This window comes from Saccostrea cucullata, unplaced genomic scaffold (genome assembly GCF_032062105.1).
Source record: "Saccostrea cucullata isolate Sc308-1 unplaced genomic scaffold, CSIRO_AGI_Scuc_v1 ctg3373, whole genome shotgun sequence".
In the NCBI taxonomy this organism is placed as follows: Eukaryota; Metazoa; Mollusca; class Bivalvia; order Ostreida; family Ostreidae; genus Saccostrea; species Saccostrea cuccullata.
Genome location: NW_026933731.1, coordinates 48 through 25,404, shown reverse-complemented (window position 1 = coordinate 25,404; position 25,357 = coordinate 48). Strand labels below are relative to the sequence as shown.

Genomic DNA, 25,357 nt, shown 5'->3' with positions numbered 1-25,357 from the left:
TACATCTACATCAGCAAAAGATTTTTAATATCAGTATGTGTAGTTTGTTGGTTTATTAGTTTCCCGGTCACGTACATGATGTATTTTAATTTCAACGGATATTATGGAATTCATTGTGAGCCGATATTCAGTGCCCCCAAAAACCCCATAACTATCTTAGCAAGTTCTTTTCTATTGCTGTCAATTTTGTCAAATGTGATCATGTTCTTATACTTAGTACGAAAAATTCGTAAAAGGTACCTCTACATCAAGGACAAAAATGGCCAAACTCAATTAACAGGCAAGTACACAGAACAGGGCATTGTGATCAAAAAACTTCTGGCTATAACTGGATGTTTTATATTATGTGCCACCCCCTACATCCTCACAACATTTCCCATACTCGATTACGACACTTCATTCGGGAAGAGAATTCATATCACCACAGCCCTGACTCTCCTTTTCAACAGTGCCATTAACCCGGTGCTGTACGTGTGGAGGTTCCGCGAGGCGAGGTATCAGATGAGACGATCTTTATGCTTCTGGAATCAAAGTTATGTTGAAAATCTGCAGCTAAGGCACAACGAAGAAAATGCATCATACATCATTAACTTGCGGCCGGCGATTCTTCCAGAAAGTGACCAACTTACAAAATCAAATGTTTTCAGTTAAAAAGGCTAACTTAACCAGTTTTGTTAGTTGTTCCTTTGTATTATAATACTTTTATTTTAGAATAAAAAATCATGTGTAAAACATGCCAGTTTTGGTTTCAATAGTTTTTTTTTAGAAAATAAAAAGAAAAAAAAATATATTAAGATGCAATGAAGCTGTACTTTTCGCTCAAAATCCAGTCACAATAATCTATTTCCTTTATTTTCCGGGCTATTTTGCATTAGTTTATATTCTTTATATAAATTTGCGAGCTGCAAAGGGGTACCGGTATATTCTTCAAAGGAAACTACTGATGTTTTTTCAAACCAATTTTAAACTTTTCCATGGCAGCTATAAGCGCCTGAGAAACGTAAAGGATATCATAATTTTATGTAGTTAAAACCAAATTGGACAGTCCATTACTTAACGGGGGCTTTAAACTTGATCCGACAAAAGTTGTCGTATGTTTGACACAGACAGATTTAATAACCCGGATTATAGACTGCTGCTACAAAGTTTTAGGGAATTTTTGTCTCATCCAAGATAATGGTTCTCTTTTCATACATTGAATTGTCTTCGATTTTGTTCTTTTGGCTTGATCAAATCAATGAGCATACAGAGGGTGTGACCAATCAACAGGGGATGCTTTCTCCTCTATGGTATCTGTTCCCACAACTGATGTAAACAGAGGTCCGCGTTTGCTCTGCTTCCAATTTGTTTTTTATACCCCCCGCTTGAAAAGCGGGAGGGTATATAGTAATCGGTAATTCCGTCCGTCTGTACGTCTGTCCGTCCGTCCGTCCGTCTGTCCGTCCGTCCGTCCTTCCGTCTGTCCGTCCGTCCGTCTGTTACGCTTTTGGGTACCCATTTTATCCGCAACTCCTCTCATACCACTGAATGAAATTTGATGAAACTTTCACAGAATCTTTATTACATATTGCCATTGTGCACCTTATTTTACTTTTTGATCCGACACATATTTTGGGTTTTCCGGCCACAGCAAAACATGGACTTTGCCATTATAACTATATGGAGGCGGGGGGTATTATTTAGTGAGCTCATCGCTCACAATACCTCTAGTTTTTTAATGGACTTTTGACCCTGACTGCTGTTTGTTATCTCAATATTTCTTTTGTATTTTTACCATCTCTTTACCGTAAAGTTTCCTTTTATCTCAGAATTTTCTTTTCAACAATATTTCAAATTGATAGAAGTCCCAAAATAAATGTTTGTCCAAAAATCTGATTTACCTATGGTAGCCTAGTCAAGTGGTAGATATATAGAGCGCTAGCTTTGTGACTGGGATGTTCAGTGTTCAATTCTCGAAGTGGCAGCAAACCTACTTGTACACGTAAGAAGTTAACGTAGGTAGTGACTTTTCCTTTGCAAAGCACCCCGCACTGCCCTCTCGAGAATTTTCATTCAAATGGAGACGCCATCACTTGCCAGTAGAGAGGTGCAAATTTTATCCTATACTCGGTACTTACGGCCATTAAATGAGCAGTGAGGGATTGTTTTCGTGCCAGCACCTTCTGCGACACGGGACCTTAGTCTCGTCCGAACGACCGGTCTCCACGTCTAATAGTGGGATCAGAACCCGCAACTAGCGTGTCAAATATAAGATATAAGATAAAATGAGTACCAAAGTCAAAACTTTAGTAATCTTGTAATCTTAATTACGAGTTTCCCAGACAAAAACGAAAGCAAACCAGAAGTCTCTGTCGAGACTGAAGCTCTACTGGTTTGTACTTATAGCAAAGGAAGAGAAAGGTACTTAAGCAGTTGGGAATTGAAACTTTTCAACAGCAATGAATAGAGTAATGATCCTTGATTAAGTCTCTTTATGTTCTTAGTGTAGTCTACTTGCATGCCACATTATATTATAATCAGACTAAAACTGTATTTGCCAATTGAAGTAGCATTTTGAGAGTATTTAACAGAAATTTCTATTTTTAGTAACCGTGGCAACACCGTTCATTGAAGTGAAAAACTGATACATAGAATTATGTACCTTAGTGTAGTCTACTTGTGTGCCAAGTTATATTGAAATCAGACCAAAAATGTAGGGGGAGTAGCATTTTGAAAGAATTTCACAAAAATTTCTATTTTTAGAACCATGTCAACACTGTTCATCGAAATCAAAAACCGATACACAGATTTATGTACCTTAATGTAGTCTACTTGTGTGCCAAGTTATATTGAAATCAGACCAAAACTGTAGGAGGAGTAGCATTTTGAAAGAATTTCAAAGAAATTTCTATTTTTAGTAACCACGGCAACACCGTTCAACGAAATCAAAAACCGATATACAGAATTATGTATCTTAGTGTAGTCTACTTGTGTGCCAAGTTATATTGAATTTCAAATCAGACCAAAACTGTAGGAGGAGTAGCATTTTGAAAGAATTTCACAGAAATTTCTATTTTTAGTAACCACGGCAACACCGTTCATCGAAATCAAAAACCTATATACACAATTATGTATCTTAATGTAGTCTACTTGTAGAGTAGCATTTTGAAAAATTGTTTACAGACAGACAGACGGACAGACAGACAGACAGACTTAAAAAAAACTCTGTATTAAAATAATACAAATCCTCTCTTTTACAGATTTGTTCCACAGGCGCTTGACGTTTTTAACCTTTCTTTTTATAAATAAAAAATTCCCTATACTATTTATTTATAAAAAGAAAGGTTAAAAACGTCAAGCCACTTGACATTTTTAACCTTTCTTTTTATAAATAAAAAATTCCCTATACTATAATATAGTATAAGGAATTTTTTATTTATAAAAAGAAAGGTTAAAAACGTCAAGCGCCTGTGATTTGTTCCTAAAATAATACACCTCGGTAACAAAGTCAAGAACCCGTGACTCAAAAGACAGTGATAATGTGTGCAAGACCAGCATAAAATTGGTAAGCTGGAATATCTTGACTAATAACCATGATAATTAAACTAAAACAAATTTTCTTACGGTACCAAATTTTTTGAAGGACATACTAAATTAAAAACAAGTTTTGAAAAAAAAAAAAAGTCAACTGAAACACTATACCTTATTAAGTAAGTCATAATGACCATATTATAATGTTACAGGAAATTAATCAACATATAATTAACTTCATTAAGGCACTTCTATCGTAGAGTAAGCATGCTAATACATAATATAATATACATTTATTAAATCCGACGGCTGAGGTATGGTAAGATCTGTTAGAAGATACATATTAACTTACTAATATTGTTTCAATATTGAACACAAGTTAATTCAGAGAATTCGTGTCCCCCGCTTAGGGAAAAAGTCGGATCCCCCTGACTGAATTAGTAGAATTATTAAATGTATACATGTAAACTGATGCAAATAAAATACATGTATGTCAATATGCGTATAAAGATTTGATTGCTTATTCTCTATTATGTGTATAGAAGATTCTTTTAATATGGAATATTTATCACACTGTAATAATGATTTTATAACCTCATAAATTTTTCTTTTCACATGCTGAATACTATCATTTAAAAAAAAAGAAAAAAAAAAAAAAAGGATCGTCTAAGATACGATCCTGGGACCTCTTACATGTGAAGCGGGAGACATACCACTAGACCACGGAATCGCTTTAAATAAAGTGAAGTATATGCAGAAGTGAAGTCACATATATGTATATATTCATGCTCGATATTGTCAATTTTTTACACAATCCATGGTGTTTGATTTATTTAGCCTTTATTAAACAGTTCTAATAGATGTAATAAGAACATAAAGTCCGCCGAGAACCTGTTTTATACGCAATAACTCTCCGCATGCCCCTGTTCTAGAAATAGCGACATGTAATATTATAAATACTAATAAAACAAACGGGGTGGGGCACTTTGAGAGGGCTGAGAGAGGTCCTAGGGAGTTTTGGTATAAAATTACATTGCATAAGCTCAAAATCTTCTTGAAATATCGCCCGGAAATGATAGTGTTACACACAAACAGAATGTATAAATTTACGTCCTTGAACTTTGACCTTTTGACCTCAAAATCAATAGGGGTCTTCCCTAGGCCACAGGGAGTTGTTATGTAAAATTTCATTGCAATAGCTCAAATGGTTCTAGAGATATCGTGTGGAAACGAAAGTGTTATAACAGACAGAATTTGCTTATTTATGACCTTGACCTTTGACCTTTTGACCTCAAAATCAATAGGGGTCTTCTTTAGTCCATAGGGAGTTGCTATGCTAAATTTCATTGCAAAAGCTCAATGGGTTCTCGAGATATCGTGTGGAAACGAAAGCGTTACAGACAGACAGAAAGACGGACGGACGGACAAACCCAAATTAATATCCCCCACTTTTCAAGCGGGGGACAATAAGGTGACAACAAGGTCTCTTATTATGCTTATCAGCTTTTATCATTTGAAATACTGGTATTGATATTGTGAAATGCAAATGTATGTGAAACAAAACTAGTAACAAAAGTTTAAAGGATAAAAGTACAACTTTACTTTGGATTCTCAACAGTTACAATATTATATACCTATACCTGGGTATACATGTAGCACTAACTCTGGAGGTTAGCAAATCGTTGTGCAATCAAGCACTCAAAAATCAAATAAAGGAAAGAAAAAAGTTTATATACAATGTACAGTGTAAATGTATTACATTACATTAGGAAGACCAAGTTTGGCTGAATCTGCAATTCCTTAATGCTGCAAGAAGTCCCTATATGGATTTGAATTTTGAAAAATAAAGCATTTTTTTTAAAGTCCATCAAGTTCCAGGAGTTAAAAATGAGCTTTAATTTTCATGTGATTGAAGTTTTCCCGAGTCAAAGAGCTATCACTTTTTTGATATCCGATTATGCCATACCTAAAAATAGAACAGAAAATGGATTTTAGGAACCTCATTGTTCCGCCTTTTATGTATATGAACTACATATGCATTTTCTGCCCCCGATAACAATTTTTCTTATTTATAGGACTGTTAAAGATTAAAGAATGCTTTTAAATCTTTGAGTAGTATCAATTTTTGAACAATTTGGGTCAATCAAGAGTGATTCTGTTCTAGATCGCAATAAAAAATTGTTAGTTTTTTAAGTTAAATGTTACCATTATATGATAAGGAACCACTAAGATTTACAGCCCCAACAATTACAAAACAACTATTGAATATACCGGTACATATGCAGCCAGTTCTTGTGGAAATATATTGTACAACCATATGCTGTATACTTCCTCAAAAACATATTTAATACTTTTTTATTGAATAGTCACAAAAACAATTAAACAAAAACAATTTATAATGTACAAGCTGTATTATTTGCTGTCTGGTAAACAATCTGTTGTCAAATGAACTAAATTAAATGTTCTAAAATGTACAAATTTCAACTGACAAAAAGAGGTTAAAAAATCATGCTATTTATTTACAGCTAGGGCCTAATAAATTTGTCCCAATGACATTTTCTTCTTATATATACATGTATTTTAGAGCTTTTTTTGTCCTTTTGAAGGTTCATTTAAGCAGATCAGCAACTTGTCAATAAAATATATATCTAAAGTCAAATTTTCTCAAGGATACCTTTTTTGCAAATCAATGCAAATTTGAAATGAAAAAATTAAAGATACTGTTTTTTCCTCCATTATAAATTCATTTTGTGCTAGTCATTCGATTTTTTGTCAAGTTAGTTTGTTTTTAAAAAAAATACTTTTATAAGTTATAGGGCCTATATCTTTTCACTGGTTAAGGTCAGACGAGACATTCCTCAAAATCTGTTTTGTATATCTTCGTAATGTATGAAAAATATTCAAAAATTTCATAACATTCTGATTTCTAAACCAGTTTCTGAACGTTTTTTAAAAAATTCAAACTCTTAAACATTTGAAATTGAAAAATTATTTTTTTTCCCCAAAGGATTATATCTTTTCAGAAATGACTGGTTAAGTAACTGAACATTTGACTCTTACTTTAGTTGCTGCTCTATGCACCACTGTATGACGTAACGCCAATCTATTGATATCTCTGTCATAACCTCCACCAATCACAGTAGCTAGTGGAATACCACGTGACACACAAGCATCAATTACAAACCAATCTCTGAGAAAAAGCCCTTAAAAAAGATAAATCATAATCAGACAAACTTCAGTTTGATGTTAAATACCAGATACATGGGTAAATCACAAAGTAACTGATATCATTAAAAGTGTATAGAAATTCAAAATAAAACTTAAATTGCCTTCAAAATTTCAAGAATTTTTATTTAAAAAGGAAGCTGGTTTTATATTAATCATTTGTAATAAGAATTTAAAAAATTATAATATATGAAATTGGGGATCAGACTTAAATCTATGCAACTTTAATTTGCAACTTTAAAACTTATTTGTGAATTCAGTTCAATTCATGTGGTGTAGTACGTGATACCAATTTGTTTATATCTACTTTATATCAATGGAAGCAAAATGATATAATTAAAAAGTTCATGAAGGAATGTTTGATATACAAGTATTTACCTTGAGCTTACCTTCATCTGTTAGATTAAGCTTCCCTAGTTCATCCTTTTCATGTGGATCAACGCCAGCATCGTAGAGAACAAGATCAGGTCTAAAGCTGTCCAGCAGCCAGGGGAGATAAGACTGTACGTGGTCTAAGTAGTCTTTATCCTATATGTAGAACATATAATCACTACACAACACCAAGTTGTATGTAGGTCTGTTGGAGTTTAGTATACACTAAATGTACCACATACACAAGAAGAGTACTTACTGAAATTCCCATCATAAGCCCTATATCTATGTCGCTTGTCTGTTTCGTAAATGGGTAGTTCTTTTCACAGTGCATTGAGAAGGTAAAAATTGCACAACTGTCACTGAAGATGTAAGCAGTTCCGTCACCCTGTACAACATATAGATAAAAGATTTTTAAATTTGAGTAAAATTGATTTTTACTCAAAATGAATCTAAAGCATGGTATATGGCATGGACTTTTTTGATGTTATGACCCTAAAACTAAACATTTTTACAGATAAACATTACTTTCCATGATTTACTTCATCCTTTTAGTCTAAGTGTTGGGAGGAGCAGAAAATCATAGTTTTTTTTTTTGGTTCATTTTTTGTTCAAAATAAAAAAAAAATTCTGAAATTGGTTAAGAACTCATGAGAAAATGTTGAAATTAGTTTATGTTGTTTGGGCACACATTCAACATTCCCAGGGCCATTGGAACAAACAGCATAAGGTCAATCGGGTGATGCAGGTACATTAAAATTTGCTATGGTACTGGAAACAGCTCATTGCTTTCTATTGCTCTATCTTTTGGATTCATGCAATAGTTACTCAGAAAATATGTGTGTTTTCCAATTTACTGCTTGATTATGTGTACATGTTTTGCATATTAAATCCACAATATATCATACTACATGTACTGCAACAATATACAGATTCTGAATAAAGGTTTTAAAACTGATTAAAATTAAAAAAATTTTATTTTATATTTCTCGATCTCTATATTTAAATACAATTCTTGAAAGAACTTTCCTCAACATTGAAAACTCTTTCAAAAGCCAGTAGAATGATGAAAAACAATTTGTAATTATTACATTGACGAGTTAGTCAGTAGTTGTTAATATTATACTTTCATGTAAATAACTTGAATCTGATTCGTCGAGAAAAATTTGATAAAAAACACTACTACCCGCTGAATAATGAAGCCACGCCCTCCTCCGTAGCAACAGTCAACATTGCTTGGCGACGGGTGGTATTACAAAAAATAGCGACTGCACGGAATTTATGCGCGCACGGTTCACTGTAATATGTATTTTTATAAAACATTCAATATAATATGATAAATATTACATGTATTTGGATGTAACATTGAAAATTTTCACCCCTCTGTTGACAATGGTTTTCTTGGGGTGCAAATTTTCAATGTTACACTCAACTACATGCAATATTTATATAATAATATCCTCTTAAGGACTATGCTAGTGGAGTAAGCATATTTGATGTCAAATCTTATTATCCCATAGGTGTATACATGTACATGTAATTAAGATCAGAGTAACTGCTCCAAAAATAGAATGCTGTGATGTACACCCTAATAGACAAAACCTAATAACATTTGATTTCATAATAAAATGTTATGGAATACTAGGAATTATTGGTAAACTTGCTTAAGAAAAAAATAATATCTCCATATTTTTTTCTTTATATCACCATGATCACTTTGCCTAAATATTCCCAATACAAACCTGGTGAACATCCAAGTCCACAATCAAGACTTTCTGTGCTACACACTCATTAAACAATGCAGCAGCCGTCACAGCCATATCATTCAGAAGGCAGTACCCCGCCCCGTGACTGGGGAAGGCGTGGTGGGTACCCCCTCCTGTACTGCATGCTATCCCATGCTCCATTGCAATTCGACCAGCTAATAGTGTTCCTCCTATTTTAAAGCAATTATCAAAAGTGAGAGTAAACACCATGTAAGAAATCAAAGTGTAATTTCTAACTGATAGTTAAACACTGAGTAAACACTAAACAACATTTAATTTTTCCTGCAAAAAACATTTTTATGCCACTTATGAATATGGTCGAGGCATACAGTATTTGACATATCCATCTTCATCCCTCTGTCCTTTAGCATTTGCCAGCCATTTGGACAATTTTTAAAAAAAATTCTCAATATTTTTATCAGCTTTATATGCATGACACCTACTGTAAAATTACATATTTTCATGGGGTCAAATTTTCGTGGTTTGAGGAAAATTTCTTGGTTCATGGGGATTTGAAGTTCAGTGTTCTTCAATTTTATTTACTTTGACCTTTCCTTTGACCATGACCTTACTTTTTCGTAAATTAGAGTTTAACTTAATTTCAAAGAAACTATCAAATTAAGATCAATCATTTTTTAAAAACTTCATATTCTTAAACATATTGATTGAATTTGTTCAACTGCATCAACATTTTCTGACCCCCATCTCTTCCTTGACCTTGACTTAACTCTTCTTAAAACAGTATCAAGTTCACTTTCAAAGAAACTGACAACATATTTTACTCAAACATAATGTGCTGATACAACTGTACATAATTTTTGAGAGCTATTCAATTTCATCAACAAATTTGACCTTGACATTTTCTTTGACCTTGACTATAAATTTATGTCTAACTCAGTTTCAAAGAAACAAATTAAGATATTGCCATCAAATTTGATAAGTCTATATTCCTAATGAGGAGTGCCATTCAATATTTGACCTTGACCTCTTTTGATTTCACTTTTCTCAAAGTATCAAAAAAACAAAGCAAGCTTTTTATTTAACTTTATATGCTGATACATATTTAAGAGAGCTTTTCAACTTCACCAGCATTTTTACCTTGAACTCACTTTTCTCAAAGGACAAGGTAGGGTAACGGCCATATCTGGCCCCTTATTTGATGTAAAAATCAGAACACTGCTAAAATTGTGATAGTTTGTATTTAAGAACTTAAAATGATGCTTGCTTTGAAACCAGTACTAATTCAGATTCAAAGCTTACATGGAAGCCAGTGAGTCTAGAGGGAAGAGATCAAAGAAAGACATTTTCCTAAATTTCCTCAACTCTGGTAGAATTTCATCATATTTGAGATACTTTTCTCTTCGGAAAACATAGAGCACAAGCTTGCCTATCTGAGATTTTTACACATAAACTGCATCTGATACTAGTTGAAAAAATATATAAATTTGGTAGATAGGCAAGCGTGTGCTCTATGTTTCTTGAAACAAAATATGCTGTAAAATCAATGAAAATTTGCATATAAATGATAAAATTCAAAATTGACCAATTTTTTCACCCCTCTGTGACTTCGTATTTCAAAACTTAGAACCAATACTCATTTTGTGGCAGGGATGACAACAGGTTTCTATGAATAAACTATTGCATCATTCTGAAAGACACCCAAAATCAGGGGCCAAAAATTGGTCTTACCCTATCTTGTCCTTTGTACTTATACATAGCTTAGTTTCTAAGAAATTATTCAAGACATTTTTTTTTAAATGAAACCAAATTATACAAACCTGTCTCTAATCTGCATCTTGATACAATTCCCTCACTCCATTTAAATCCAGTGAGTCTCTGCTCTTCAACAGTGGTTTTTCCAGTAAGGAACCGGTCAATATAGTCAGGAGTATGCACAAGTTTTAGCAAATCTGGGTCTATAGCAGTTGGTTTTAAGATTTGTTTCATTGATATCACATTATCAGTTCTGAGATATCGTAAAACTCCATGGAATTTTCTCATTGCAAATCTATGTTTAAAAGGAAAATCACACACATATCCATCATGATGTATGATAGGAAGACCATGAATTTCCAGTCTTTTGACCTAAAAGAAAAAGTTTGTAGAGAATATATCTCTAGTACCTTGTCATATCAAAATCTGAAAATTATAATTAGATATATATTGTTTTTCTTAGTTATTAATCTATATTAATAAGATTTTTTCAGGAAAGTGCAGTTGTTTGAGCAATGGATAAGATTTGGATTAATTGTATATATTCTAATTGTAATGCATGTTGAAATAGGAGAATAAATTTCTAGAAATATTATAACTGCTAAGTTTATACTCACTTTTTGAAGAGTTTCCCTATTGTGTGAGTGCTTTTTGCTTAAATCAAGTGAACATGACCTCTTTTGATCAAATGAATTGAATTTAATTTTTCTGCAACAATTCAGTTTCCTTATATCTGACACAGTTATTACATTTCTCATCTTCATCACTTCCTCCCATCAGCCAAAAGTTTCTGTAAAACAGTGTATATCAGTCAGGGGTGTGATTGAAATCCTTCATTTTTAAAAATGATGATTTTCAGTCATTAAATTGATTTTTAATAATGATGGAAATTCATCTTTTTTTTAGTAAAATGATTCATTTCTATTTTGAAATTTATTTTAGAAATAGAGTTATCTCTGATATTAAAAATGACTGTTTTTCATCATTTTTTATCAAATTGTTAGGTCTGGGCGCACTTAATTATCTCATTAGTTTTACGGGGTGCACTAAATTATTTTGGTTTCAATTACTTGTCAGATGTTTCTCTACACAAGGGTCTATGGCAGGATAGTGTACTATATCTAATTACTGTAGTAAATGGGATAAAATTGATAGAATGGAAATATGATGAAAAAACGTCATATTTACAAAAATCAGAAAATTGTGTACATTATATACTTAGAAGAAATGACCATTATCCACCATTTTTAAAAATGATGGATTTCAGTCACACCCCTGACTGTATATAATAATTATAACAAGCATTCTGAGAGTAGTGCATGGGTAATGATAAGCCCCTACCAAAAGTGTAATCAGGTTCCCATTAATCATAGGGTAATCAGAGATTACAGAGCTCACCTCAAAGAATGTTGTCTTTAAGCAAGGCAAAACTAAATAATCACTAGTACATGTATATCCCTATAGTTGCAACATTTATGCAGTTTTGAGCTAACAGGGCTTGCAGTTATTTGGGAATTAATGGCTAAGACTTTAAACATACATTGTATCTCTTATAATTTCGTTAGAATGAAACTGATCAAAAAAATTTAAACTTGGTCACTCATCTGAAAATGCAAGAGAGATCCATCACACAAAGCAAGCCTGGTACATGTGCACCCTCGTATCATCCATACTAGTTTGGTTTACGTAGGGCAAATTAAATAGTTATTATAAAATAAACCTGCTCCAAAATCTTAAAACTGGTCACTCATCTGGAAAATGTAGTTACACATGTAAAATCAGTATCCATGAAAGTTTGGTCAAGGTAGGGCAAAAAGTTCCTTCTCTAACCTGCTCCAAACCAAAAATTTTAACTTGGCCACTAATCTGAAGAATGTATATATGTCAGATCCAACATCCAAAACAAACCCCACTTGCAGTGTGCATTAATCCTTAGATATACCATCCTTGCAAGTTTGGTCAATATAGACCTGACCTCATAGTTACTTGGAAATGGAAAAAGAAAATTTTAAACTGCCCCCAAAAATTTTAAACTCCAGCACCTCCAAAAACATTAACCTGGTCATTCTTTAGCTGAATTTGCAGCATCTGAATTCTTCACTAGTAAATATAAGTTAACATATGAGAAGCATCTTCCATTCTCCAATAAAATAAAATGCAGGTCATAAAAGTACTTCTCTATACCAAAAACTTTAACAAGGGATGTTGAGACCTAGGTTTATATAATAATATCCCATAAGCTCCCCCAAGTGCAATTTGAAGCAATCCTGCCAATATCAAGCTTTATATGTTATGTCTAAAATCTTGACATGAGCCAATTGCAGAGATGTCTGAGAGAGGAAAGAATGGCAACTCTGCATAGGAGATTGGGCATCTGTCTGTCTGTCAACTGTATGACAATCAGACAGGTTTGACTGTCTCTGGCCAGGCAGTTCAGTATAGAGCACCTATAAATTTGTAATACATGAGGACTGGTCACTAGTGGACAGATAATTCTAACTTCAGTCGGTAGAGCACCTAACTAGTAATTCAGAGGCTCAGGTTCTTATCCTGGACTGGTCAGTCACATTTCTCCCGGCTGCTTACAGTAGATGAGTAGGGCCTATATACTTATCAGTTATGATTTTTTTTTAATCTTGATTAAGTCCATTCTTTTTTCCCCCAAATTATTTGTTAATTGTTCCACATGCATAAAGGCCTAAAATAAAATATGAATGATGGGATATTAGGAGGCGAAAATTTGTATTAACACCTTCTCCCAATCTTACCTGGTCTTTTGAACTGTTGAACACTGCCTGCCCAAATGTGAACTGGACTTGACTGTCAACACTGCATGCTATGAGTCTGAAAACTAATGTTACATAAATGTGGTATAAAATCAATTGCAAACTATTACAATGATCATGTATAATACTGTGTTAGTATGACACGGTAGAATTGTGAAGATATACCTTGTTTAAAAACATAAACAACACAGGACTGACGTCTGTATTTTGTTTACCATCAAAAAGTTAAATAAACCGTACGTTGGTTCTTTCCGCTTAAATTATATCTAGAAACTGGCCAGAGGGTACCTAAATTATCATTTGAATCAAGCAAAAAATAATTAAGCACATAGAAAGTTTTTGCTATATAAGCATTTCTCATTTATTTCATTTTTATAGTGTTGCACTTTGCTTATCTCGAATAAATTTTGCTCGACTTACTCAAAATTAAAAATGGACGCAAAATTGGAGAAAAGTCCAATAATGAACAAAAAATAGCGACCAAACTGTCATTCAGAAGCATATGATATTTATAAAAATGATAAAAGCAAGAGTGTTCTTGGATAATTTTCATGGATAAATCTGAAGAGTAAGTTTTGAAACTTTTAGGGGTTTAATTTCACTGTTGATGTTTGACATGAGAGGGACAGAAATGTCTTCTGCTCATTAAACTTACAAAGTGACGCGGAAAATCATTTCAAGGTTTAGACTTATCTTTGAGCTGGTAAATGCATCTGTGTTTGTGGTATAAAAATATTATTCTTATAAAGATATTTGGTTATTTTAACAGTTTATTTGGCATACATGCTATCCTGAGTAACCTCCTTACACCTCAGCCAATGAAATTGCTGGCATTGAACACACCTCTTAACAGCTGCAGCAATTCCGCTAATTACATATAACTGTTTGTTCAACAAATAATACGTTGGATTCAACCCCAAATCCCCATTTCTTCAGCCCACAAAAAGTGAATAATTTATTTGTATCAAAAGTTAATGATAGTGTAAAATAACACATTTAAATTAAAGTATTAATGCATTTCATCCATAAAAGTCTTGTGTTTTTTAGCTCACCTGAGCCAAAGGCTCAAGTGAGCTTTTCTGATCAAAATTTGTCTGTCATTGTCGTCGTCATTTTCGTCATCGTCGTCGTTGTTGTAAATTTTCACATTTTCATCTTCTTCTTAAGAACCACTGGGCCAATTTCAACCAAACTTGCTACAAAGTATCCTTGGGTAAAGGGGATTCAAGTTTGTTCAAATGAAGGCCATGCCCTTTTCCAAGGGGAGATAATTATGAATTAGAGAAAAACTAATGGCATTTTTAAAAAAACTTCTCAAGAACCACTGGCCCAGGAAAGATGAAACTCACGTGGAATAATTCTCAGGTAGTGTAGATTCAAGTTTGTTCAAATCATGACCCCCTGGGGTAGGGTGGGGGCAAAATGGCTGATCAAAGTTTTACATAGAAGTATATAGGAAAAATCTTTAAAAATCCTCTTCTCAAGAACCGCTGGGCCAGGATTGATGAAACTCATGTGGAATCATCCTCAGGTAATGTAGATTCAATTTTGTTCAAACCATGACCCCCGGGGTAGGGTGGGGGCAAAATGGCCGATCAAAGTTTTACATACAAATATATAGGAAAAATCTTTTAAAATCTTCTTCTCAAGAACCATTGAGACAGGAAAGATAAAACTCAGGTGAAACCATCCTCAGGTAGTGTAGATTCAAATTTGTTCAAATCATGACCCCCGTGGCTAGGGTGGGGCCATAATGGCTGAACAAAGTTTTACATAGGAATATATAGGAAAAATTTTTAAAAATCTTCTTCTCAAGAACCACTGGGCCAAGAAAGATGAAACTCAAGTGGAATCATCCTCAGGTAGTGTAGATTCAAATTTGTTCAAATCATGACCCCCGGGGGTAGGTTGGGGTCAAAATGGCCGATCAAAATTTTACATAGGAGTATATAGGAAAAATCATCTTCTTAAGATCCAATGAGACAGGAAAGATGAAACTCATTTGAAATGATCCTCAGGTAGTGTAGATTCAAATTTGTTCAAATTATGACCCCCGGGGCTAGGGTGGGGCTAAAATGGCCGACCAAAGTTTTACATAGGAATATATAGGGAAACCTTTTAAAATCTTCTTTTCAAGTACTTCAAAGCCATGATTAGTGATATTTATATGGAATCATCCTCTGGTAGTGTAGCTTCTAGTTTGTTCAAATCATGACCCTATGGGGGGATAAAATTCAAGCTCCCCCCCCCCAACCTCAGTAAACTTTCAGTTCTGATCTGATATGTTCATTTTCCTAGCCAATGTGCTTAGGTGAGTGCTGTGGCCCCTGAGCCTTTTGGTTTTTTTTTTCATGTTTTTTTTTTTTTTTTTAAATTCACAGATCATGTTATTAAAGTTAGTCCTTCATGATGGAAAGTATGTACTCCATAAAAGAGTTCTACATTGTCATCAAGCTTTCCTGCACTTACTTCAGCATCACAAAGTCAACAACACATTAACCAATGCAGGTAAGAATTCTCTGGTCGCAAAACACAATATTGTCTCCTTGCTTGACTCCATCATAATATTCATCATAACAGCTTGACTTAGAAAGAGGTTGAATCTTGTTTGTCCAAATGCTGATCTAATGTCAATCATATATCTATAGTCCTCCCAACACCCTACTCTCGATTTTCTATTGTTATTGCTCATTCTATTGAATGGAATCGCTTCATACTTTACGTCTTTAGTCGTGTCAGTCAGTTTTCTGCTCAGATATTCGTTCAACATACATAAATATGATAACAATGTTTTCAGTTTTGCCAAATTAAGGTCTTTTGATTTTCAAGTGCTGAATGTTTCAGATAGCAATTTTTTTTAATTAACATTCAAACTTCTTGACCTTTTTTGGGTACTAATATAATTGACCTCTTGACCATGTTGAAATTGCACTTTGACCCACTTTTGCTAAATTTTACCAAACTTTATCCTTTGCCACAACTTTTGAACAGCTGGTGCCAGGGCTTTTATATTTCTAATCTGGATTCTTTGTTATGCAATCTTATTCTGAGAGTCATAGATTTTGACCTTGACCTTTGAGGTTGACTTATTTTTGAAGAAATTTAACCTTTACCATAACTTTTATTGGTTGGTGCTAGGACTGTCTTATTTCACAGGTTGTGACACCTTTCTTTGGGTTAGATTATTGCAGCTAGGTTAGATTAGGTACTACCATAATTTTTTATCTCTTTACCTTGCATTTCTCTTGCATATGAGAACCTTACCTATACCATAAAATGCCATCAGTGTTTTACAAACACTTATTATTTATACCAACATCTTGAATAACTCCATGAATGTATCATTACTGCTTAAAATCATTTCGAATTATTTGCAAATTGATATTAATTCATTTAATTGCAACAGTCAAAAATATTTTAAGATATCAAAACTATAACTCATTGTGTGTACATGTAATTTGTATGGATAAAGTGTACATTAATATACCTTATATGCTACAGGTTATAGGAAATGGTATTCTTCCTCACTCTTTCCAAGTCAGAAGTTACTGGATCTAGTCAAACCATGTGTCTCCAGTGAAAGAATTCGATGGTCTAGCCACAAAAAAAGCTGTGATAATGCTCAATTTCAAAAACCAGGCATGTACCGAAAAATTTAGGTCACTATTGCTTCATAAAAGTAAAAATCAAGATTATGAAATAGTTCAAGACCAAACTTTTTACAGCTGCAATTGATTACTTACAGTTTTCAATTTCAGTGTTCGATCAATTTTTCTTTTCATCTCACTTCAAGCAATCTAATTAGTAATTTAAATTAGATCCTTTGATCTGCTCACTTGATTCCAACACTAAGGATCTAACAAAGGGGTGTTAAATAATGGTCCTCCTTAATTGGTCATCCTTAGCAGGACTTTTGTATATGATCATATATGTGAGTGAGTCAAAAGGTTTATATATCATGTATATTAGATAGCATCTCAAGCAGTTTAGAAAAGCAAATGCACAACTGTATAAAGACTGTAGCTGATTTCTTTTAAGGGCCTGTAATACGGTATTGTTTATTCTATGTTTGCAGATTGTGAACTACTAGATCAAGTACAGGACTGGTAAGTGCATATCACACTGCAGTATGTATAATATAACATTGAACATTATTATGACTTAATTCCTCAAAATCTGAGATATTTATCTGTTTAATTGTCATTAATATCATTATATCCTGCTCATATAGTGGCAATTTCTTGATTTTTAATTTTGCTGTACATCTTTATCTTTTACACGAAGAGTACAGGTCTAATATACAGTTTGATATTCAGTTCTGGGGCCTGTTTTACAAAAGAACTTACGACTAAAGTTCAAAATTTAATTTCGCTTTCATTATTTCAGAATTTTTAACATTAAATGTTTGCATACCCCTGGTGTGTTTAGGATATAAGCATGCCCATAATGTTATGAAAATATTGATAAAGTTGTGGTATTATATACTCAGATGACCATTACAAGGTCTGTGGGATCCTTCTAATCTTCAGTATTCCGAGTTCATCGTGGTTCTATGAACTTTTAATCTCTACCCTGTACAATTCTAAGTAACATATATATGTTGATACATATTGCATACACCCAAAAATGGCACCTCCTTCATTTTTACAAGCTTTGGATTCTTATATTTTGCATGATTAAGCTTCTACATCTTATATACAGGCAGCTCATAACAAAGAGATTTCAACACGACAGTAAACCACCTAAACCTAAGGAGGGCTTGTATTTATTCAAAAGAGAACCCAATTATGGTAAGTGCTCATCCTCCAGTCTTTTCCCTTCTGAAGCATGAATAGTCCTTTTTGAAAATTAAAAAAAAAAAACATTTGTTTTCATTTATTACAAGATATACCCAAAAACTTTAAATTAAAGATTGAAAAAAACATGTAAACTTAAAATCTTTTGTTCAGGAAGGAATTAGATTTTGGTCATTATAAAGTTAAATAGCTTTTTTATACTTTGTACATTGTAAATTCCTAAACTTCAAGAAAATTTTTTCTTGAACCTTCAAAATCTCTTTTTAGAAAAGATGGAAAATACCATATTATATGAGGAAGAGCTTCACAGGGAATATGGTTTGACTCCAAAGTATGTGAATTCATTACTTATTACAAAAATTAGATAATGTTTATGTCATTTTACATCATAAAAATGCCCAATTATTTTGTTTTTAACTGACAGTTTTAAATATTTTGTTTTAGGGATGTTGAAGGTTTACCTCGAGAGAAAATGAGAAGTGGCTGGTCCTTAGCCCAGACAGAGGACATAAAATACGGATACAGAAAGCATCTAGTCCACTCTGTGTAGTTCATTTATACTATTTTTTCAGTCTTTTCAAAGGGACCAAAAATATTGTATAAAAATCTATAGATACATTAAATTTTAAAATGTGTATCATGGAAGATCACTTTGTATTAATTTATTTTTCATGCTGCTCTATAATATTATCAGTGTGATTTAATATGTAATCTTTGGCAACATGGTTATAACTATCTGTTATTTTTTCTTTCAGGGCGTTAAAAAAATGGGGTTCAGAAGAGGCCATAAAATTGCGGAGACTTATTATAAAAAGGGAAATGGACAGAAAAGGTTTGGATGCTTGTTTTTCAGTTACATTGTAATAGTGAGAATATAGATTTCAAATGTGTAGAGACCTGTGTCAAATTTTGTGCAGAATTTACACAGGGCTATAAATGCAAATGACAAGAAATCTTTACAAAAAGGTCCTTTTCTTTTGCAGAGGAATGTGCAAATGAGCAAAAGGTAACAATTTTTCAACATGCAAATAGTGGGAGATCCCAAATGACTTATTGTACTACCTGTAAGAAGTCTGGATAGTTCAGTATTCATTTCAGAATTTAACATTACCACTACTTTGTAAAATAAATTGTGCATTGTTAAACCCCATTTGAATGATTTTATTTTTAGTATATTTATCCTTTGAATTTCAGAGTTATGATATTTTTACCTTTGGATACAAGGACAGACAAGGTCGAGTTATTTCTATTGCTCTGGTTGTGTAAGTATTACAATTATGAACAAAGGCTTTAAAATCAGCTAACTTGTCTATAAATGTATGCTCCAAGTTCAATTAACTCAAAAATTGAGCACAACTAAATTTGAAGTGTAGATAAAAAAATTAAATATTTTTTTGATTCACATGTTTGATTATTGATTAGATAATGATTAACGTTTAATAATTTTTCTTTATGCAACTTGTACGAGTCTCAGTTGTTAAATGTGTGTTCATTTTAGGAATTTAACAGTATGCTTGATGAAGATGGTTGTTTATGCTGTTTCCATGTCTCCAAGTATGCTGGCAGAGTTTCTTCACTCCTTGTTAGACACTGCTAATCAAGTAAGATATACTATAGGTTGTATATTCTAATATTGGCTTCTGATCACATGTATCTAACATGAATTAAACAGTTTGTATTTCTACTCATTCATGAGTTTATTTGGACCAAATGCAATATATATGTAGCTGAATTGCCATCAGCTGATTTCATTTACACTGTGTAAAAATGTCATTGTATAAACCTCTACTGTACATGTATGTTTGTTTGCATTTCCACTTCTTATTCTATATTAGCATTTCCACTTCTTATTTTGTATTAAAAGATGGGAATAAAATATAATGTTCTTACAATTTTGTCAATATCTGATTAAACTTCATCCCATATACATTGTAGTTGCATGTTATGTGTATCAATTAATTTACTTGCTCTTGGTACACTGCAGTACATAAGAGATCATCAGGATTTGCGGGTGCGTAAGTAATTTTCTGTCCGTCTGTCTGTCTGTCTGTCTGTCTGTCCGTCTGCAGTATTTTTTTAAAAGTTCAAATTTGGTATGGTAGTTCAGTGGCAAATATATTTGGATGCTAAGTTTGGTTCTCTATGTCTTCTGGTTTGGATTGGTGGGGTGATTCCTTAATCAACTTTTTTTTGGTTGTCCAATCATATTTGGTATGGTGCATGTTATGTGTATCAATGAATTTAACTTTATATAAGAATGCATTGGCAAAGAGAGATACACTTGTAAACTGAATGCTGGCTATGAGTCCCTTGGGATTAAGCTTTCCTCCTGAGAAAATCAATCATTTTGTTTTTCTGCAAATGAAGTTTGTTTTGAAGTTAAGTCAATTTGGAATGCTATGAACACTCGGAAATGTGGATTTAGATATAAAATTTTTATAATTTTTTTTTGTTTCATAGTTATGATTTCATCAAATTCTAAAAACAAGAAATAGATTAAAGAAGAGTTTTTGATTTACATTTTATGTTAATTAATTTTTAAGGTAGTTGTATAAAAACACATTAATACTGAAAAAGTTCTCTCTCCTTTTGCAGTGGATTTTCTTTTCTTCTTTGTTTTTTATCTGCAACTGCTGTTTGTTTGAAGTTAAGGTCAAGCCTTCATGATATTTGCATTCATTGAAGCCTGGCATTCTATATAACACAAGCTTCATAATTGTTTAAATATACATTCAGTGTTAAGTTGTTCTTTACTGCCTAATGTAAATACAAGGATATTATTTTCAGGTTTTTGAATATTCAGGAATTATCTTGAAATTTTAAAAATACAGTTGCTGTTGCTTATTCTTCGTCCTTTTAATTCTACCCCATGGCGGGGCCCTTGCTGACTGGTCAGTTTTCTAGTTCATTTTGTTTTTCTATTGTAAGGTATGGCTATGCCAGTTTTCAGAACATCACCTCTCTCTGCAGTGGATTTTCCTTCTTTGTTTTTGGATTTTTACTCTCGTCCATCATGAATTTCTATTTTTTTCTTGGAGCAGAAACCTCACTATCACTTGTAAGTTATATATCTTTTTTTTTACTGAGGAAAATAAATTACCGAACTTTAGGACACACAATTCACAAGTAACTTAAGCGAGTAACAAAGCTTTTTATTACGAAAACATGCTTTTACATAAACATGTATGTTGTTTTAGTCAATGTAATAAAAAGAATATGATTAAATCAATTAGGAGCTATTTCAATCGTTTGTATAAGATGACACTATTTGATTTTTTCCAGATTCATTTAGGAGTCATGTATCTAACATTCCTTATGGAGGGATGTAAGTGACAATATTGCAAAATCTAATAATTTCCAGTTAAAATTAATTATTTTTCTAAACATATTCATTCTTGTGAAAAAATAGAGCCAAATAGAATTAAATGAGTTTGAAAAATATTTAATTAAATAAGATTAGAACTTAGTTTTTTTTTATCACAGTTTCTCTATTCTTTGCTACAAGAGAATTGAAACGAAAAGCAAAAGAAAGGAACATGAAGTTATTTCCATATAGTAAGTATTGTACAGCATGACTTTTGCATTCAGTGATAAATTTGGTCTAGCTGTTGCATAGTATTTTTCTGTTTATATCTTTTAAAAAATAATTTTAGCAGTCAGCATTAAATCTAGAAAAATAAATAATTTAATGTTTGGTTTAAATGATATTTGCATTGCATTTTAATTGATGAGCTTTTAATCAGATATTTCAAAATCAGTGCATGGATTGATGATGTCTTTGTATCAGTGTCACTAATATTTAGCATTTCTTATACATGTAGCTCCATTGAAGGTGACCTATTTATTGAAAAATCTGAGTTTTATGCTGTAGGATGAACTGTTTCAATTAAATATCCCTACTAGCATGAATCTAAACTATGATCTTGATATTAAAGAACCTTAGTGTTGATTGTTTTAAGTTACTTTTTCTCTGTTTAGGATTGCTCTTTCATCATCTATTGATTTTAGAGAGTTATTACAACAGTATATGATTTTTTTTGCAGTCAGACGCGGCTTTGACCCTAATGTAGTGGTTGTGTTTATGGAGGACATGGCAGCAGTATGTGGGGTCCTGATAGCATCTGCTGGGATGACACTCTCACATTTGTATGCTCAGCCATTCTGGGACACGGCAGCATCTGGCTGTGTGTCCGGACTGATGGGAATGGTGGCTGCCTACCTGATCAAATCCAACATCCCAGCTCTGGTTGGAAAGTAAGTGCTTGAGATTGTTTATCAAGAAAATGGTTTTAAGGCTCACCTGAGCAGAGTATCCAGCATCTGTATTTGTAAACTTTTTACTGTTTTCATTATCGCTTAGGAGTGAAACGGTTCACTGCGGTATCAATTCACCATGGTATTTTTTCTCAGTTCGATACACGGTACAAAATCTCTATTTTCGGTTCGTTTTTTGGTCTGGATCGTCATTCAGTCGGTTTTGGCATAAGGTATTAACATGCTTCTCAGTATAATATTAGTCGGGTTTGGCATTTTTAAGGTATTAACATGCTTGTCAAGTATAATATTAACTCTTGTTAAAAAACGTAAATTTTTTTTAAGTGGTTTTTGTTTAAAAAAATCTGTCCCACTTAACTCTTTGAGTTTGTAAAATATTTTACATGTATATGTACATGTACAGTCAAATCGATATAAATTGGATTTATTCTTCGCACTTTTTCCGATCCATTTTGCACATCAGTTATTTGACTAAATTAAGTAAAAGGAAGCATAAAACATGTAAAACAACAGTTGAAATTGCTTCGATGTTCTCCAAATATCAAAAAACATGTTTTGTACCGTAAAACACTGACAGGGGATTACGGTCATTTATCGTAGGAAACCCTAAATTTTACAAGTGCAATAACATTTCGTTTTAACCATGAAGAAATATTTAAAAATATACATCCGAGGCGTACCGATTTTAGTTTCACCCCTAATCACTGATCAGTTTTTTGTGGACTTACAGTTTGTAAAATATTTTTTCATCAAATCAATTAAATTGATTTCCACATTTATCCTTGGGTAAAGGAAATTTTTTTTCCTTCTATCAAAATGTATTGTATTGAAAATAACTCAAAGTTAGAGGCATGCACCCTCATTCAATTTGACCTAAAGAAAAACAGAAAATATTTTTCTCAATAATGACAATGCTAAGATCACTAAAACAGTTGATTCTTATAAATCAGATTATATGCAAATATCTTCTTGTACCTAAGATTAAAGTTTGTTCAAATCTTATATCTCATGAGATTGGAATGAGGTAGTAATTTTTGGATTTTAAAATTCAATGGAATTATGGGAACATAAAGTAGGCCTTTCAACTGCCGCTAGGGGTCGGTTTTATGAACGATAACTCACTGTTGAAACATGTTGAGAGTAGGCTCGGGGTATCTAACTGTTTACACGCAAGGCAGTTTTTAGCATTTCCTAAGTGTTTCTTTGCTCTCAGTAGAATCCAGTGGTTTTAGAATGTAGCACCAATGTTCAACTTATTTACTGTATAGTTGCGGACACCAATTCACTTCATATAATTAAAAGTTTTAATTAAAATAAAAAGTGAAATCTACCCTCCTTCTAAGTTCTAACCTAATTAAATTTTTATACTCGGTCGTTCCCCTTCGTGCTTAGTAACACAAGTAAGATGATCAATTGCTGCATTTACTTGTAAAAATATATATATTTATATAGGAAGTGAAAAAGCGCGAAAACAAAAAACATGGCATGAAATTTTCTTCTTCATAATAATCGTCAAAGAGAGTTAAAAATATTGAATATAGTCTGTTCCCCATCTATTTGACCCTGTTATTTCAGGTAGAGTGAAGGCATTCTCTTTCTCATGGTCAACACTTTTGTGTACAAAACAATGTAAGGAACCCCTTTGTGTACATAACAATACCAATGCTGAAGCAGCCTATATGTCATTCCTATAAACGAAAACTCATAAAATATAAATCGGCACTTATAGTTGGTCATTTTTCACACCTGAGTTACGTGTCCTTAAAACTCAACATCGGAAAAGTCAATTATAAATAATCAAACTTTTTTATGATGTAATTAAATGTATGCATAAGTTATTATCTTTTTAGCTCACCTGAGCCGAAGGCTCAAGTGAGCTTTTCTGATCACATTTTGTCCGGCGTCCGTCTGTCCGTCTGTCTGTCTGTCCGTAAACTTCTTCTCAAGAACCGCTGGGCCAATTTCAAGCAAACTTGCCACAAAGCATCCTTGGGTAAAGGGGATTCAAGTTTGTTCAAATGAAGGGCCACGCCCTTTTCCAAGGGGAGATAATTATGAATTAGAGAAAAATTAATGGCATTTTTAAAAAATCTTCTTCTCAAGAACCACTGGGCCAGGAAAGATGAAACTCATGTGGAATCATCCTCAGGTAGTGTAGATTCAAGTTTGTTCAAATCATGACCCCCGGGGCTAGGGTGGGGCCAAAATGGCCGACCCAAGTTTTACATAGGAATATATAGGAAAAATCTTTAAAAGTCTTCTTCTCAAGAACCACTGGGCCAGGAAAGATGAAACTCATGTGGAATCATCCTCAGGTAGTGTAGATTCAAGTTTTTTCAAATCATGACCCCCGGGGCTAGGGTGGGGCCAAAATGACCCACCCAAGTTTTACATAGGAATATATAGGAAATATCTTAAAAAATCTTCTTCTCCACAACCACTGGGCCAGGAAAGATGAAACTCACGTGGAATCATCTTCAGGTAGTGTAGATTCAAGTTTGTTCAAATCATGACCCCCGGGGCTAGGGTGGGGCCAAAATGGCCGACCCAAGTTTTACATAGGAATATATAGGAAAAATCTTTAAAAATCTTCTTCTCAAGAACCACTGGGCCAGGAAAGATGAAACTCATGTGGAATCATCCTCAGGTAGTGTAGATTCAAGTTTGTTCAAATCATGTTCCCCGGGGCTAGGGTGGGGCCAAAATGGCCCACCCAAGTTTTACATAGGAATATATAGGAAAAATCTTTAAAAGTCTTCTTCTCAAGAACCACTGGGCCAGGAAAGATGAAACTCATGTGGAATCATCCTCAGGTAGTGTAGATTCAAGTTTGTTCAAATCATGACCCCCGGGGCTAGGGTGGGGCCAAAATGGCCGACCCAAGTTTTACATAGGGATCTATAGGGAAACCTTT

At 33.2% G+C, this 25,357-nt stretch overlaps 2 protein-coding genes across 3 annotated transcripts; one reads left to right on the top strand and one right to left on the bottom strand.

Annotated features, from left to right (window-relative positions):
* Positions 1-5,086: 5,086 nt before the first annotated feature.
* Positions 5,087-13,553, bottom strand: LOC134239212 (uncharacterized protein SYNPCC7002_A1628-like). 2 transcript variants are annotated; one of them, XR_009986173.1, is made up of 9 exons: positions 13,538-13,553; positions 13,355-13,437; positions 11,204-11,376; positions 10,652-10,958; positions 8,850-9,043; positions 7,367-7,495; positions 7,114-7,263; positions 6,571-6,713; positions 5,087-5,476 (listed from the first exon to the last, which is right to left on the bottom strand). XR_009986173.1 is itself a non-coding variant. In XM_062721379.1 (9 exons), the coding sequence occupies exons 3-9, from the start codon at positions 11,348-11,350 to the stop codon at positions 5,447-5,449; spliced, it is 1,089 nt and encodes a 362-aa protein (XP_062577363.1). In that variant the 5' UTR covers positions 11,351-11,376; positions 13,355-13,437; positions 13,538-13,553; the 3' UTR covers positions 5,087-5,446. The 2 variants fall into 2 exon arrangements, 1 of the variants encoding a protein (XP_062577363.1); XM_062721379.1 differs by having other exon boundaries at positions 7,125-7,263.
* Positions 13,554-13,801: 248 nt separating this feature from the next.
* LOC134239215 (proton-coupled zinc antiporter SLC30A9, mitochondrial-like) lies at positions 13,802-22,429 on the top strand. Its single transcript, XM_062721381.1, is given in 16 exon segments — positions 13,802-13,940; positions 15,754-15,880; positions 16,874-17,011; positions 17,448-17,478; positions 18,074-18,162; positions 18,436-18,499; positions 18,613-18,714; positions 18,924-19,000; positions 19,152-19,174; positions 19,363-19,430; positions 19,667-19,767; positions 19,770-19,818; positions 21,097-21,226; positions 21,451-21,493; positions 21,652-21,723; positions 22,212-22,429. Coding segments are annotated over 15 exon segments (1,326 nt in total). The 5' UTR covers positions 13,802-13,940; positions 15,754-15,756; the 3' UTR covers positions 22,427-22,429.
* The last annotated feature ends 2,928 nt before the right edge of the window (positions 22,430-25,357 follow it).

What these genes read in the sequence shown, in the direction of transcription:
- LOC134239212 (XM_062721379.1), bottom strand. Translation starts at nt 11,350, where the DNA reads ATGAAGATGAGAAATGTAATAACTGTGTCAGATATAAGGAAACTGAAT. An exon ending in TGGACTTGGATGTTCACCAG is followed by an intron (nt 7,496 to 8,849) that starts GTTTGTATTGGG and finishes TATGTTGTACAG; the next exon opens with GGTGACGGAACTGCTTACAT. An exon ending in GGCTTATGATGGGAATTTCA is followed by an intron (nt 7,264 to 7,366) that starts GTAAGTACTCTT and finishes TTCTACATATAG; the next exon opens with GATAAAGACTACTTAGACCA.